Below are 13,843 nucleotides of genomic sequence, written 5' to 3' on the forward strand. Positions count from 1 at the left end.
TATATGACTGTTCCAGAGTTTGCAGTCAAACGCAAAACCCAACAGCCTAACTGGATTCTCAGGGACAAGCAGTTCTCATGTCAAGCTGCGGAAGATCCTTTGGGCCCTGTTCTGATTCAGCTGGAATTGATTAGCCAGAAACCATGAAGTGGTAGATCGAAGATGCTCCACAGATCCTCCAAAACACGCTTAAGCTCAGCACCCGACAACAGCAGAGATGCATCATCTGAAAACATCAGAGAGAAACCGTGGCCGTCAAGATCATTTATCATGACTAGGAACAGTGTAGGCCCCAGCACTGATCCCTGAGGAGCACCAAAAGCAACCGGAAGGGTCTTGGAGTTTACACCACTGGGGGAGACAAGCTGAGTCCTTCCAGAAAGGTATGAGCTCAAGATGAAAAGGGCTGAGTCCCTTATACCATAGAAACTCAGTTTTTTAAGTAGAATGCGATGGTCCACACAGTCGAAAGCTCGGCTCAGATCACAGAGAACCAGAGCAAGAGACTCACCATCCTCAAAGGCAGCATCAATCCGCTCTGCTACATGGTCGACTACACCTACTGTCAATCTTCCGACTTTATGTGTTGTGCAACAGTAAATAAAAGTGGAAAGAATCCTTTGTTTGTGCTTAATCCTCACTCTTGCCAAATCTGCCAAAAACAGATAAGGGTAGGGGTATAATCATATTGGATGCAAGAAATATGGTATATATGTTATACATGAGACCTCACTCTTGCCAAATCTGCCAAAAAAAGATACATAAGGGTAAGGGTATAATCATATTGGATGCAAGAAATATGGTATGTTATACGTGAGACCATACTTGACCATGCATACAGGTGAAAAACTTAAATCTTAAAGGAAAAGGAGCCATAGAAACAAGTTGTGATTCTTCTGACATTAATTACACTAAACGCCACCAGCAAGTGCACGCGTTCAATGTAAGAATATTTATGGCTCTTTTCAGATTCTTTTATCATCTGCAAGCTTGACTTGAGTTGAAGTGATTGAATATAGCACTAAATCTTATGACAATCATTTTGAATAATCCATTAATGTGAGTAATTTTAGTGAAAAAAGTATGTTTTCAAATATTGGTTTCTCATGTATGGCCAATCAGATGCTGAAAATGTATTTCAACTTAAGGTGCTCTTATCTCAAAAATATTAATCGTGATAAAAACGTTTTTTCTAGAAAATGTATATTATTTTAAAAACTTAATAATGTTTAAAACAAAAAGCTCTGAAAAAGAACACTATTTAACAATTTTAAAAAGCTCTATGCCAAATATTCAAATGAATTTCCCAAACTCAACAAGCAATTGAACAAGATTGAACAATAAATCAGACCTGAAGTACACTCTTCGAACAACTATAAATCGTCAACTTTCTTCACCAGCAACTACAATTTTTTTCAAAATTTATAGTTTAGATAGTAAACGTTCATAAGCAGTCTCTAATAATCAGTTAGCTTAGCTTCTCTATTGTTTACCGTACTCTATCATGAAAACACCTCTCTACTGTCACTGTGTCTGTACTCTGTGATCGATTGTCCGGTCGTACGACTTTTGATTTTTGATTTGATGTAAAGGATTTTTGTAGTTTAATAATTTATTGGAGATTATATTTGGATATGATTTATTAGCACTAAAATTATATTTTATCCATAATGATTCATCAAATGAATATCCGTGGAAAGTTTGGGTAAGTTTAAAGATTTATAAATACTTAACCTCAACTACACCCAATACGGTTTTATCTTAGGATAGAGACATAAATAGATGAATTGTGAAAGGTTACTTTTAATTATATATTTTCTTGATAACTCTTATGTCTAAGTTGAGATAATAACACACAATAGTTATTTTATATCTAGTCTATCTGAACTAAATATATATATTTTGGTTATCCTAACAAATTCTACGAATCTCGTAAGTTCTCTTACCTCTTTATGGAACTAGATAAAATTATTTCTCAATTCACAGTAAGATAATTGTAGAAATAAGACATAGTGTAAATTTTAATATATCTGATACAAAAATCGCTTATTCTCCCAGATGAATTTGTTGTAATAGAATATTAATGATAGTGGTGTTAATTCAATGATACAAGTTCAGTTATATGCCATAGTTGGCGGCTTACCTTTACCTTTATGCCTTTATACCTAAATTTGCATCGTTTACCCATAATATGGAATCGATGGCGTCAAAAACATAAAATACAATACACAAAAACATATATAAGGCATGTTTAGCAAGACAGCATTTCGACGGCTTAGTGGGGCCTAGCCCCCCAGGAATTTTGGTTGAACTTTTATGGAAATTGTGAATTTTAAAAGTAAGAACTTTTTAATGTTAACAAGATATTCAGTCCATGACTGGCAGTCGCCAGACAGACTTCGTCAAAGTTTAATACATTTAAAAAATTAGTTGAAATGAGTGCAGATACTTTGTTTTATGTGGATCTGTAGATGGACTGCAATTACAAATTATGAAACAGTCTCAAACTGTTCCTCATGTCCACTGGTTTCATCATCTCTCATTAAACACAGAGGGAAGTTGATGAGTTTCTCACCCAACAGCCTACAAAACTTCCTATACTCCAGCCCCAGCTAAAACACTAAAGTGGTGGTGTTCTAAATACGGATCACTTTTGGTGTCTAAAGCTAGAGTGGCAGCTTGCTCTACTCACAGACACCACCGACCCCACTGCTGTCCCAGACAATTCAATTCAATTCAATTCAATTTATTTCCATATGAAATTACAAATTTTTACAATATAGTTAAGTAACAATAAAATAATAAATATAAAGATAAATCACATTACTATTTTGTTTTAAAATTGTAACAACATTGAAAAGTGGAATCCCCCAAGAATTTCAAATTCAAATTCAAATTCAAATTCAAATTTTATTTATTCAAGTAAGTTACAATACATTCTGGTTCATACACGAATCTACAATAAATTACAGTACAACAGCCAACTATGCAGCAAATTTCACATATTATGAAAACTTATTAATTACAATGAAGATTGAATGCAACATTAGAATATTGATAATATAGTATTGTAATATAACTACATAAATCAGCGGTGTTTCAATAATGAATAAATGATAATTTCAATGAATAAATATACACCCCACTATATATTATATGTGTTGGGGTAAGACAGTTTCATGTTTTCTTAAATGTGAGTTCCTTTTTATTTTATTGTAATATAGCCTACGCCAAATTGAGCTGCCAAACAAGAATTTATTGTCTTTTTTGCATATTGAAATTTCAAGAGAGAACATTCAATATGGCACGAAAGCAATTTTTCAAAAACGAGTAAATACATGGAAAATCTTGAATAGTGATTTCAACTGGCTATGGATTTTATGTAACTAAATCTTCTTACTGTTGCCAGTAAAATTAAAAATGCGAAATGCCTCTAGGGGTAGGATAATCTTGTCCTCTTTTATTTGAGACTAAGTGTGTCTTTCTTTCTTGGATAGACTTTCAGGTAACCTATACCCAATGTATATTAATAAAATTTCCCTCGGAAAAAAATATATTTAGTTTGAAAATTTTGCAGAGATGTCTATAAGTTATGCTCTTGAAATAATCATGATCCATCAGGATTAGTCGTTGTCCACCTTAAATCTTTGTATTCCCTAGTGGAGGACAGTGGTAGTTCAAGGCAACTATATTTTGTAAAATTATCTTCAATTCAAGTCAAGCTACAAGTTTTTATCTAGCATTAGTTTCTAATAAACTCTTTTTTCAATCTATATATTTTTCCTATTATACAGAGTAAGGTTGATTATTATCATCATTCGTAAAATATTGTGAATAAAAAGTGCAGAACGTTGTACTATATTGTGAAGAAATTTATCCAGATTTAATTCCTATAAATAATTCCATAAAGCATAACATATAATTTGGAAAAAGTATCATAGATACTTTCATTATTGACTTCAATGCCTTGGACGAGATTAGCAAGTCTCTGCAGTATTACCTGCATACTGAAGCATTACTACTACTTACTACACTGTACTCAGGCTCGTATTTCGTTAGTAATGGTGATATCCCAAACTATCCAGTATTTCAAATCGGTGATATCTCAACGGTTTCCTGGCTGAGAGCCTAGTGAGGCACCAGCCGGACACAAAGATATATGCTGTCTTTAGCGTGCCTATAGTGTACTGAGCGCAAAAAGAATGTCCTCTAATCTAGCTCAGATATTTAATCCAGACGAACATTAGCTGTCACGATGTATTTTATCACTTTTTGCTTTTGGAAAAAACGACTAGCAGTCAAATATTTTACAATAAATGAATAAATCGCTCACTGGACAACGAGATCTTTCGGCAGTTTCGCCATCTTCTTGGTTGACAACAACTACGTGGTCAATTATAATAATCAATATAATTCATTATGACTGAAATGGATTCCAAACCTTGCGAGTGTACGGTTTGGACCTTATGATTTTGTTCACGCTAATCACAGTATGATCACAGTATGATCCATCGAGTTAGGATCCAATAGGTAGGACAAGTATTGAGAACAAGAATGTATTTTGTTAACAAAATGTATTAGCTAATACATCAACTAATGATGTCTGGGTTGACAACCAAGAAGATGGCGGAACTGCCGAAAGATCTCGTTGTCCAGTGAGTGATTTATTCATTTATTGTAAAATATTTGACTGCTAGTCGTTTTTTCCAAAAGCAAAAAGTGATTTAATAATAAGCAGTTCGTGATGGAAAACAACAGTGAAGATGTATTCTAATTACTAGTTCTACTTCAAAATCTATAAAATTGGATTTACAGTAAAAATTCAACCACATTTTCTCTTTGATTACGATCACAGATATTTTAATTGATTCTATAAATTATGCCTATACTATTAGATAATTATTGAAAATAACGATTTAAATATTAACAATATTTACTTTACACACATCTGACTACTCCCCCCCCCCCACCTGGTATTGAATAAAAACTGATGAGGCAGCACCGATCTATTAAAAAACCTATTCTTGTTTCTTTCAGGCTAATCAAGAAAAATATGAATGTTTAAAGCATGGTTATATTTTATTATTGCAAATAAACTTATTGAAACAGTAGGGTATTGCAAATTTAGAATTAGGCTATCCCTTGACGTCATAATTTAGCTATACACATTCCATTATTGTTTCAGGTTTAAGTTGAGAAGATTTCCCGGTGCAGCCCTTTTAGCTGTGATAAAATGTAGACATGGTCAGCTGCACTTTTCACACTGGTCGCGCAATGGTGGTTCGGCGCAGAGATATCGGAGACTGCTGGTGGTTCGACCTCTGCCTCATCAGGCCATTGAATCAAGGGGAGCTGCCATGTTCGTCGGCAAAATTCTCAAAAATATTTTGAAGATTCGATATCTTTTATTGGGTGGAGCTGTAGGAGGTGGATACACGTTTCACCAGGTAATCATTGTTTACAAAGTAATAGGCCTATTGTAGTGATTACTTGAAAATACTCTACCTAAAATTCTAATTAATAAACTCATAACTTGACCGAATTAATTAACTCATAACTTGAACAAATTCAATTTATTATTAAGTATTTCAATATTTGTCTTTCAAGCTTCTGAAAAGTTCTTAATATTTATTACAAATTGACTAATTATTCAAATTTAACTGTAGATTACTTCTACAGTTCACTTTTCACAAAAGTAAATGTTATACAGATTTATAATCAATTAATAATGTCATTAACTAATTAGGCTACATCTTTTTCGATGATGCATTTACGTATAATGGGACTTTGTACAAGGTTTAAAGTGAGTAAATAGATTTTTCAATCATTATTCTCACTATCAGCTATAATTGCATTATGAATAAAATTATTGTTCTCCCCATGTGAAATGCTTATATTTAGTAATAGTATATTTGTGTAATAGTAATGATTATTGTGTTCAACGATGTGTCTAGTTTGATCTCCAATAAACTATCAGAATAGTAGGCTATTAAACATTTACAAACTTTACAATATTAAATCAATCGTTGGCCAGTCTCAAGCTGGATAGATTCTGTCAAAAATAATGAAAGTAAAACATAAAAACACAAAGTTCGTCAAGATCGCAGATGAGGTCGTTCGAAGATGTGAGGATCAAATAACCCAAAGAAAATTGCCATCTCGCCAGCACCAAGAATCAAGAATGTTTTACTGTCACAAACAAAACAATTTCATTGACAAAAGTCACTTCAATACCATACAATGGCACACGAACAACTAATAACGTATGAATTACTTTTGCATGAACGTTTTCATGGCCTAGTTGATCTCAAATCTCATGAAAACTTGTTTATTTTCAGAAAGTTCAGGAATGGATGGATGCAATTCCTGACACGAAGTGGATTAAGGACTATATACCTGATAATGAACGTTTCGATTCCTTTAGAGCGAAAATGATCACTTTCAAAGATAAGCTTGGTGACTTTGAAATAGGTTTGTATAGTACACTCAGCTTAGTTTTCAATAACTTTTTCATTTTTGAATGCCAATTAGATTTGATTCATTGAAGCAACACAGTTTTATTTTGTCACATCCACATGTATTAGACATTAATAAAAAAAAATTATATCGAATGACCTGGCTGGCTCAGGTCTGGTGTCAGAGTTTCCAGGTCGCAACTGATCAATTTCAGGGCCTCTGACATGACCTAACGACTGCTTTTTAGGCAGCCGGGACCGACGGCTTAACGTGTCCATCCGAAACACGGGAGTGGCCCGAGATAAATATCTTGCCCGGGCCGGGATTAGACATTAATACAGTGTTAAAGATGTGTTGGTTTTAACACGAAACTGCAGTGTACTGTATTATTTTTTTTTTTTTTTGAGCTATCCAATAATCCACTGTATGTAATAATTATATTAAATAAGATTCCGAATGCATCAAAATTAGTGTTTCCTTTCTCTCTATCAAACTTATAATATACAACTCTGGTTTGCGCACAGGCATTTTTTGCCCATGCAGACCATTTTCTAAAGATTAATTTGGCTTAGTGTATTCATGAAGTTGTTTTTGTTCTTTGTTGCTGTTTTATATTGAAAATGAGTAGGCCTACATAAGATTGTTATATGTCTGTTAAAATGTCTAATAAATGTGGATGTGACAAAATAAAACTGTTTTTTTACAATTATGGAAAGATTCCAAAATATCAATTCTTATTCAATAAATTAATATAAATATTCAGAACATTTATAATGTATATCCAAAAATAGAGAGTAAAAGAATACCATTTCATTACCTTCGCACAGGCAACAAGCTGTGAGCATCAATTCATATACAAAACAGATCTTTTAGTAAAATCATTGAACGGGTTAAGTTTGAAAATGTGGTATCATAGTTCTTGTAAAAATAAATAAGTAATAAGTTATTCATGTTTTTCAAGTTGCAGACTGAATTGAGTTTTTTCCCAGTAACCTCCTAGAGAGGACCTAGAGCATGGGGTACTTTTCAAATCTGACATCATGTTTCTCCCAACATATTCATTCAATCATATCTATTTTCAACACCAAAACATGACTTTCATTTTTAAATTGATAGAAATCCTCTGATTTCACAAATTGTTATTCTAATATGATAATTTTACCTTCCATATTTCAGATCCTCGTTTGAAGCAGTTTAGCGAAAGTAGACTTGATAAGGTGAAGGATTGGTTTGACAGGAAGCTGGATGAAGCGGTTGTAGCTGCTAATGAGCAAGAGCAAAAGGGTGAGTTTCACTATTTTTAATTCATAGTAAAATTCTGTATACGTCTTTTACACACTTTTCAAACAATCTGAAAATTGAAGCACAGATTTTACTTTTAACGTTTCTACATTGTTTGTAGCGCTGCTCTTTCTGAAGAATTCAAAAGAAAGTTTTATTTTTTTATCTTCATCAGCTGTTGAGGCAAAGGTGAATTGTAGCACTTGAAATTTAAGGTTGTTCCATTCATCAATTGTTTCTAAAATATATCATTTCATTTTTTTCACATCATTTATATTTTGCCTAAGAGCCTGTTCACATGACAGCGATTGACCAACCGAGCGGTTGCTAGGTATAGGGAAACACATGGTGCCGTACACATGCAACACTCGGTTTGAGTAGTCGCCGGCGAATCGCGGCGGTTGTAGTTTCAGACTACAACCGCTCGGTTGCCGGGCGGTTCGATATACTAGAGCAGGCATGAGAGCGTACACATGTCTTCAGTCAATCGAGCGGTTTCGAGCAGAGCAATTCACATTCTATTACAATTTCAGTTCAATTAAAATTATTCATAAAAGTAGAAAACCATGTATCTAAAAGTAGATTGTTCATTCATGTATCAATTATTTGAACCACACTATACGATGATAGTTAACTTTCATAATACTTTTCATCTATAATTAAAACTTTTACTTCAAATCATGCACTTCTTCAGCTCCATATTATTATTAAAGAAATTTTATATTTTTAGTTCTGTATCTGTGGCTTAGTATTCATAATAATTTCGTTTGTTGTGGAAAAGGTTTACTTTTCAAAAATGAAATTAAGTTACTTTAATTTTTTTATAAATTTTACTTGAGTTCACTCATAAATTTTCAACTAGGTATTTCCTGTATGATATTTTTATAATGTTCATCAATGTACAATATGAAAACATTTTACACGCTCAAATAATGTGATATGATTTGTGATAATTGTCTTCAATTGAATTTTGTACTTTGTACAGTTTTAATTTATTTTTAAACTGTATATTGAATGATACCTTCTTTTGTTTGAAATTTTCGTTTCTTTTCATGGTTGCCTTGAATTGAGAAGAAAGTATTCATAATAAATATTTTATAAATGCAGTAAGTAACCACGTTCTTAACCACTTGAGACTTATACTCTGCATAATTTCTCCAAAAGCATATTATCTCTCGGTTTCAGAATTTTGAATGCTGCAAAACAAATGTTTCTCTCGAGTATGAGATAGAGATGGTGGGCATTTAGAAGAAAATAAAAATAGCGATACCACATGAATGAAAAAAATATATTTTCTTCTAAATGCCCACTATCTTTATCTCATACTCGAGTGAAACATTTGCTTTGCAGCATTCAAAATTCTGAAACCGAGAGATAATATGCTTTTGGAGAAATTATGCAGAGTATAAGTTTTACTCTTTTTCAAGAAAATTTGAATTCTTCTGGAATTCATCATTTAACCTATCATATAATCAGCAAAATCATTTCATAAATAACTCTGGTTATTGACAAAACTACAGATATGTCATGTCCACTAGTACTACAACTGTCAAAGTTGAAGAAATTGAAATATTTCAAGGAAGATCAAGTAAGAAAGTAGATAGAATATTCTTTCTTGTATTATATTTATATTTATTCGATATGGTATCCTCTCTACCTTAAGATCAAGTTACTCATTATAATAGAATTCGTTTGGAAAAGTTCAATAGATCTAGCCAGGTCTACTTTACAGAACATGATTTTGTCAATATTAATGGTTTAAATTCCATTCTTATCCCCGTTTGTTTAGCAATCCAGATTGATACGAAGTTGGGAACACTATCAGCTGCATCAATTCCTTCCGAAATGTCTGGCGGCGGGAGATACAGCAAGGAGCAATATAGACAAGGTGAGCAAATTATGAAGGTATTTTTCGAGTACATAATCAAGATTACTCATCTATACAATTTGAAATTAATTTCCTCCATCTTGAGCTCTACTATAATATTTTAGCTACTATAGATATGGAGCATTCAGAGTTATAATACAGTTATCATGTAAAAAGTAAATTTATACAGTAACTGAAGGATATAAGTGCATGCTTGCCTTTAATCTGGGATTAGTTGAATTCCAAGCAAATACGATCAGCTGATTCTAAATGGTTGATTTCGGCTCGTCCACCTTCACACATCTTTGAGAGTAATGGTAGGAAACTGTTTTATGAGTTCTGAGTAGATTTTTGCCCACACCTATCTCTATCAGAGTTCCCAGTGTCGCTCTGGGCCGGCTAAACTCAGTCGGCGACTGGGGAGGGCCGCGGCAGGGGACGGGAGTCTTGGTGGGGCGTCCGTCAACCACCCTCGCTCGGGTTGGGGGTTGAAACAGGGTTGTGAGTGCTTTGGAGAAATGTTTCCCTCTTTTAGGAAAGAGGGGCCGTGCTTTCGCACTGCCAAACAGGGTTGGTCGCGGAATGAAGGGAATAGGAACCTTGCAGTGTTAGTCGTGAGAAAGGGCTTCGTGTCGGGACTAAGTCTTAGTCCTTGGGCACCGGGTGTCCTCCCGGGGTCCGGGTTGGTCGCGGAGCTCTGGTAAAGGCCTTCCCTGGCCTTCCCAGAGGTCCTCTTTCGCTTCCGCACTGGGTCAGTGCGCTGCGGCGGCTCGCGCTCTGGACTTCTCTAAGTCCTACTTGTCGGGCACCAGCTGTCCTCCTGGGGTCCGGATCGGCCGCGGAGTTGCGGGAAAGGCTTTTCCACACCTTCCCGGATGTCCTCTTGCGATCCCGCACTGGACTAGTGCGCTGCGGCGGCCAGCACTCTGGACTTTCCTAAGTCCTACTTGTCGGGCACCAGCTGTCCTCCTGGGGTCCGGATCGGCCGCGGAGTTGCGGGAAAGGCTTTTCCACACCTTCCCGGATGTCCTCTTGCGATCCCGCACTGGACTAGTGCGCTGCGGCGGCCAGCACTCTGGACTTTCCTAAGTCCTACTTGCCGGGCACCAGCTGTCCTCCTGGGGTCCGGATCGGCCGCGGAGTTGCGGGAAAGGCTTTTCCACACCTTCCCGGATGTCCTCTTGCGATCCCGCACTGGACTAGTGCGCTGCGGCGGCCAGCACTCTGGACTTCCTAAGTCCTACTTGCCGGGCACCAGCTGTCCTCCTGGGGTCCGGATCGGCCGCGGAGTTGCGGGAAAGGCTTTTCCTCACCTTCCCGGACGTCCCCTTGCGATCCCGCGCTGGACTAGTGCGCTGCGGCGGCCAGTACTCTGGACTTTCCTAAGTCCTACTTGCCGGGCACTAGCTGTCCTCCTGGGGTCCGGATCGGCCGCGGAGTAGCGGGAAAGGCTTTTCCTGGCCTTCCCAGACGTCCTCTTGCGATCCCGCACTGGACTAGTGCGCTGCGGCGGCCAGCACTCTGGACTTTCCTAAGTCCTACTTGCCGGGCACCAGCTGTCCTCCTGGGGTCCGGATCGGCCGCGGAGTTGCGGGAAAGGCTTTTCCTGGCCTTCCCAGACGTCCTCGTGCGATCCCGCACTGGACTAGTGCGCTGCGGCGGCCAGCACTCTGGACTTTCCTAAGTCCTACTGGCCGGGCCCAGCTGTCCTCCTGGGGTCCGGATCGGCCGCGGAGTTGCGGGAAAGGCTTTTCCTGGCCTTCCCAGACGTCCTCTTGCGATCCCGCACTGGACTAGTGCGCTGCGGCGGCCAGCACTCTGGACTTTCCTAAGTCCTACTTGCTGGGCACCAGCTGTCCTCCTGGGGTCCGGATCGGCCGCGGAGTTGCGGGAAAGGCTTTTCCTGGCCTTCCCAGACGTCCTCTTGCGATCCCGCCTCGATGCCCCACTGGTGGCCTACCAATGGGGAGTCAGGTTTCGACCAAACCTGACGTGTTGTCGTTGGTCGAAACTGGCAACCCGTCGTCCGAACAGGTTAAGTGTCGTTTAACACTCGCCCCAAACGAGTGTAGAGCAGTGGAGTTCACTGTGTGAGAGGCTAATCAACTTTAGCCTCGACACAACTCCCGGTCGCTGAAGAAATCGGATTTCACGTAGTACTGGTGTACTGTGACGTTGCTAGCTGCTCGCTGCTTCCTTCTCACCTCTCTCGACCGCTCGACTTGGCTCTCCGAACTCGACTGCCTCTTGCTGGCCTTTCTCGAGCCTCCTCGGTGACCGAGAGGGAGGGGAGAGAGGATGCGCAGCAACGCTGAGCGGTAGGCCAGTGGCTGGCTTGAACGTTGACCCCTCAGATTCTATGAAAGATAGCCGAGCGTCGAATAATTGAGCCCTAAATTCAATGCCTTTCTCTAGTTACGATATACATCGTGACACACTGTTCCTACTAAGGGAAGGGGGGGGGAAAAGAGAGGGGGAGGAGAGGGGGGGGTGAGGATGGAAGGGGTAAACGGCAGACAGAAGGTCCCAAATGCCTGAGTACATTCTGCCGCCTCTCCGCCGGTCAACGCAGACCGAACATAAACTGGGCGCCAGGTTGGTTCCTCGCCAACCGGTGGTGATGCGTCGGCACCATCCGAAGAAATGAGCAAGCTACCCGGCCAGATCCTAGGCCTAGCTTCAGAGAAGATCTTGAAGATCTGCGCCGTGCTTTCGCACTGCGTTGAGACGCCGTGTTCGCACACTGCAAGAGACCGCCGTGTTTGCACACTGCAAGAGGCCGCCGTGCTTCCGCACTGCGATGGGGGACGCCGTGCTTTCGCACTGCAAGAAACGCCGTGCTTTCGCACTGCAAAGGACCGCCGTGCTTCCGCACTGCAATGGGGGACGCCGTGTTTGCACACTGCAAGAGGCCGCCGTGCTTCCGCACTGCAGATGAGAGTCGCGGTGCTCTCGCACTGCCAGGAAGGGCGGGTAACACACAAAAAAAACGAGGTGAACAACACCTCAGACAGGTTCTGAGAACCTAAATAACATTGCAAGGGAAACGCCGTGCTTCCGCACTGCAATGAGTCGCCGTGCTCTCGCACTGCAAAAATAAGGACGCGGTGCTTGCGCACTGCAAAAGGAACGCCGTGCTTCCGCACTGCCCGGGGCGCCGTGTTTCCACACTGCCAGGAACGCTATGCTTTCGCATCGCGAAAAGGACGCCGTGCTCCGCACTGCAGAGTTGCCGTGTTTCCACACTGCCGAGGACGCCGTGCTTCCGCACTGCAGATGAGAATCGCGGTGCTCTCGCACTGCCAGGAGGGGCGGGTAACACAAAAAACGAGGTGAACAACACCTCAGACAGGTTCTGGGAACCCAAATAATATTGCAAGGGAAACGCCGTGCTTCCGCACTGCAATGAGTCGCCGTGCTCTCGCACTGCAAAAATAAGGACGCGGTGCTTGCGCACTGCATGTGCCGGGCTTTCGCCCTGCATGGCCGTGTTTTCACACTGCCTTGCTCGCCGTGCTTGCGCACTGCATGTGCCGGCTTTCGCCCTGCATGGCCGTGTTTTCACACTGCCTGCTTCGCCGTGCTTGCGCACTGCATGTGCCGGGCTTTCGCCCTGCATGGCCGTGTTTTCACACTGCCTTGCTTCGCCGTGCTTGCGCACTGCATGTGCCGGGCTTTCGCCCTGCATGGCCGTGTTTTCACACTGCCTTGCTTCGCGTGCTTGCGCACTGCATGTGCCGGCTTTCGCCCTGCATGGCCGTGTTTTCACACTGCCTTGCTTCGCCGTGCTTGCGCACTGCATGTGCCGGGCTTTCGCCCTGCATGGCCGTGTTTTCACACTGCCTTGCTTCGCCGTGCTTGCGCACTGCATGGCCGGGCTTTCGCCCTGCATGGCCGTTTTTCACACTGCCTTGCTTCGCCGTGCTTGCGCACTGCATGTGCCGGGCTTTCGCCCTGCATGGCCGTGTTTTCACACTGCCTTGCTTCGCCGTGCTTGCGCACTGCATGTGCCGGGCTTTCGCCCTGCATGGCCGTGTTTTCACACTGCCTTGCTTCGCCGTGCTTGCGCACTGCATGTGCCGGGCTTTCGCCCTGCATGGCCGTGTTTTCACACTGCCTTGCTTCGCCGTGCTTGCGCACTGCATGTGCCGGGCTTTCGCCCTGCATGGCCGTGTTTTCACACTGCCTTGCTTCGCCGTGCTTGCGCACTGCATGGCCGGGCTTTCGCCCTGCATGGCC

The 13,843-nt window shown here is 40.7% G+C and overlaps 1 protein-coding gene across 1 annotated transcript in view; it reads left to right on the forward strand.

Moving 5' to 3' along the window:
- The first annotated feature begins 1,504 nt into the window (after positions 1 to 1,504).
- Positions 1,505 to 13,843, forward strand: part of LOC111049930 (dynamin-like 120 kDa protein, mitochondrial) — a 39,391-nt gene continuing 27,052 nt past the window's right edge. Inside the window, 5 exon segments of the mRNA XM_039423034.1 lie at positions 1,505 to 1,705; positions 5,186 to 5,447; positions 6,339 to 6,471; positions 7,633 to 7,740; positions 9,527 to 9,625. Of these exon segments, the coding sequence (XP_039278968.1) occupies positions 1,671 to 1,705; positions 5,186 to 5,447; positions 6,339 to 6,471; positions 7,633 to 7,740; positions 9,527 to 9,625 (637 nt within the window). The 5' untranslated portion in view covers positions 1,505 to 1,670.

The sequence above is a fragment of the Nilaparvata lugens genome, chromosome 3, assembly GCF_014356525.2.
Source record: "Nilaparvata lugens isolate BPH chromosome 3, ASM1435652v1, whole genome shotgun sequence".
NCBI classification, from domain to species: domain Eukaryota; kingdom Metazoa; phylum Arthropoda; class Insecta; order Hemiptera; family Delphacidae; genus Nilaparvata; species Nilaparvata lugens.